We start from the raw sequence: 3,549 nt of genomic DNA, 5'->3' as shown, positions 1-3,549 counted from the left end.
GACATTAAAAAACGAACCACGAACTTTTACCCTACACCTAACACACACACACACACACACACACAAAACACACACACGCGCGCGCGCGCACGCACACACACATTTAATTTTATATTCAACATACATTTTATGTTTGCTCTGCGTTTTGAGCAAAATTATAATTTCTTCCTTCTAATCAACAACGAAAATCCTTTAGAAAAATGAAGAATCTATATTTAAGATCTTACAACTTTTTCTTGAATAAGATTTGTTACAATTCATTATTTTATTGTATTTCTTGCTTCAAAATATGACAATGTTCCAGTGCCCATAGTGGCTTTTCCGTCTTGTAAAGGTTAAAAATCTCGTTATTAATAAAAAGGATATAATGCAAAGGTTATTACTTGATAAGTAACTCGTCTATGTAACTGTTAGACAAACTGTCGATAGCTAATGATTTATCTTTGCCATATCGATAGATTTTTGTTCGAATGATAGGTTATAAACTGATGCTATCAAATCCATTCAGTTGAATATTTAATACTTGATTTAGGTATTTGGCAGGAAGGTTTCCAGAAACTACTAATGCGATCGATCTCGACGGACGAACTCCGTTACATTATGCTGCGACGCTCGCAGACAACGGTCATTACTATAATCTTTTGCTACATTTGGGTGCCAATCCTTTAATAGAGGATAATGTGAGTTAACCTACTATTATGATATTGTATTCTTATTGTATTCTTTATTATTATCATAATTCGACGATCACGAATAGTGCAATTTTACCCTTGAATTAAATAATAAGTTTAAAAAAAATTTTTGAATTCTAGTAGAAATAAAGAATTAATTTATGCTAAGAAATTCTCGCATAATTCTCACAAATTAACTATTCTGCTATAAGCAAGGCGTTGATAAAATATCTTTTTTTTCACGCAGTTCGGACAAAAGGCAGATTATTACAAGCGAAGTCAAAGCGACTTATCGCACAAAAAACTTCTTCGCAGCTTCGGGGCTAGCGAGACACTCGCCGATGAAATGTTGACGGATAAAGGTATTTCTTGATTTGCAGCATTTTAAAGCATCATTAGCAATATAAATATTTAGAAAAAAATCGCGACATAAATCGTCCGGGCACTCCACGTCCCGCGACGTCACCCTTCGTGTTTTGTGTTCAAAAAGATGTTTCTAATCCAAATTGAAATCTCATAAAAATCTTCGACAATGTCGCACTTGGCACATACAAATATTCTATGTGTCGCGATTTCGTTAAGTATCTATTAACTGTTTCCCGTTCGCACATAAAAAATACTATATTATTAATTTAATTATTTTAGATATCTCATTTCGTACGATCGATTTATTATATTTTTTAGACAAGCGCAATCAGGTCATCTCTCAAATACCGCGTAAGAATCCTAGTCGAAATATTTGTTGAAATGTTTTCCCATTCTAATTTTCTAATTTTGTAGATTGATTAGTGCTTTGCTCAATTATTTTTACAATAGCATGTATTGCCAAGTCAACACTTAACACTTCAGCGCGTTGATCGAGCTAAAGTGTGAAATATAAATTCGCTACTTATATACTTTTATTCCAATTTAATAATTTACATTAGAATAATTAATAAACCATTATAATTATTGTAAAATTAAGAAAAAGAAAATTTTGATCATAAATGATTTAGTCATCACATTGTATGAAATTCTTGATCTTGCAATAATTATTTTTTACAAAATTATACACATCTCAAATATACAAAAGATCATCGTCATAAATTGTAAAAACAACCAATTTCATTTTCTCATGTACTTCAAGTGAAGTATTTTACTTGAAGCTTAATTTCTTAATATTTATTCTTTGATAATTACTTTGTAATTAACGTCACCGCAAAATTTGCTTATTCACTTTTCCTCATCAACCTACATCTCTCAACGCCGCTGCTGCTGACTCAACCGAGATCTACAGTACCCGGAGGTGATATCTACTCGGCTCGGCGTGACGTGAGCGAGCCTGAGGTCTTGGCAACTCTGGAACGATGTTTCCGATTACTGGCGGGCAACCGGCGATCATCGTTACCAAAAACCCCATCGTCGAACGCCGGTACACTAGTCGCTCGTTGCCTAAAACGGCCCGTGTTCGATTTAATCAAGCACCGTGTGACTCGCATGGATCACAATCTTTTTGACGTGATCTGGCCTTCTCTGAAAAGGTACGGTTCTATCACAAGCAATGGCAGCAAGACCAGCAGTGCTCGCTCGAACATCAACAGCATCGCAGACGAGGATCATGGTTATGGCGTGGTCGCGCCTGATTTTGAAAGTTATGTCGTCTTTACGGAGTTCTTCGATCCTTTCATTCGGGAGCTGCACTGCGTAACCGCAAGTGGCGACCTACCCGATCATTCGCTACCACGTTTCTTCAGCGAAAGCGAAGAGGGCGAGGAGGGTCCGCCGGATGAAACGATCGTCACCGCACTCGAACAATACGATCTAGATCCGACCGCCAAATATATCCAAGCCGGTATTTTAGAGTGTACCCGGAACCTAATTAATTACAGCTTACCATTGACTTTGACGGTCAATCAGCTGGAGGAGGTCGAAAGAGAAATCACCAATCAACTAATGAGTCCAGAGATAACTGACTTGATGGCGGAAGGAAGCAGCGAGGACGAAGCCGGCACGTATTTCACTCTTAATGAAATTCTCGAACAACCCAGCCAAATACGGGCGCAATTAGCAGCAGCCGGTCTATTGTTACCAATCACGGAGTTCGAGCCAAACGACGAACGGCATCTTCACGGCAAGCATTGGCCCTATGGACGTGGTGTGTACGTTACCACTGCCGGCGATCTCGCGGCATGGGTAAACATTCAGGATCACTTGAGGGTCATCTGTCGCACCAACGAGAACCGGCCAGGTTTACTGGGTCGCGCTTATGTTAGGGTAGCTAAGCTGATGATGATATTCGATCAAAGACTAAAATTCAAACGAGATCAGAAGCTAGGTTTCCTGTCCGCCCGTCCGCACACCATCGGCAACACAATCAGATTCTGCCTAATCATACGATTTTCTGAACTTTCGAAAACGCCTGACAATTTGCGACACCTATGCGTGGTGCGTGGCTTAAACGTGCGTGACACAGTGAAAAGCGACATGGTGAGGATCGGTAATCAACAATCACTGGCCATTACCGAACTGCAGACCCTCCAGGACTTCTCTAGAGCGGTGCTTAATATCATCACGTTGGAGAAGGAATTATCATTGAACAACTCAATGAAGATCGCCAATCTCATTACCGGCATATTCCGCAAGCGAGCGAACGCGGCGAGAAATCTCGCGAATACATAGAATTGATGATCACAATTTCGAGAGACAATATTAGATTTTAAGTTATTAAAAATGATCTATTTAATCATCTTTTGCCCGCTTTAGAGACAAAATTAGCACGCAATAGTTTGTTAAAAACAAACTACATAAGGCAATCAAACGAGAATTATCATATCGAAAATAATAATTTTTAAATGTATATGTATATATATATATATATATATATATATTACATATTATA

General features: G+C 38.3%; 1 protein-coding gene across 1 annotated transcript in view; it reads left to right on the top strand.

Annotated features, from left to right (window-relative positions):
• The window catches only part of LOC105622900, a 17,444-nt gene that overhangs the window by 7,138 nt on the left and 6,757 nt on the right, over positions 1-3,549 (top strand). Inside the window, exons 11-13 of the mRNA XM_012204309.1 lie at positions 533-680; positions 919-1,033; positions 1,948-3,317. Of these exons, the coding sequence (XP_012059699.1) occupies positions 533-680; positions 919-1,033; positions 1,948-3,317 (1,633 nt within the window). The remainder of the gene's footprint in view (positions 1-532; positions 681-918; positions 1,034-1,947; positions 3,318-3,549) is intronic.

The sequence above is a fragment of the Atta cephalotes genome (genome assembly GCF_000143395.1).
Source record: "Atta cephalotes unplaced genomic scaffold scaffold00049, whole genome shotgun sequence".
In the NCBI taxonomy this organism is placed as follows: domain Eukaryota; kingdom Metazoa; phylum Arthropoda; class Insecta; order Hymenoptera; family Formicidae; genus Atta; species Atta cephalotes.
The sequence above is the reverse complement of the archived record's forward strand: the minus strand, read 5'-3'. Positions and strand labels throughout refer to the sequence as shown.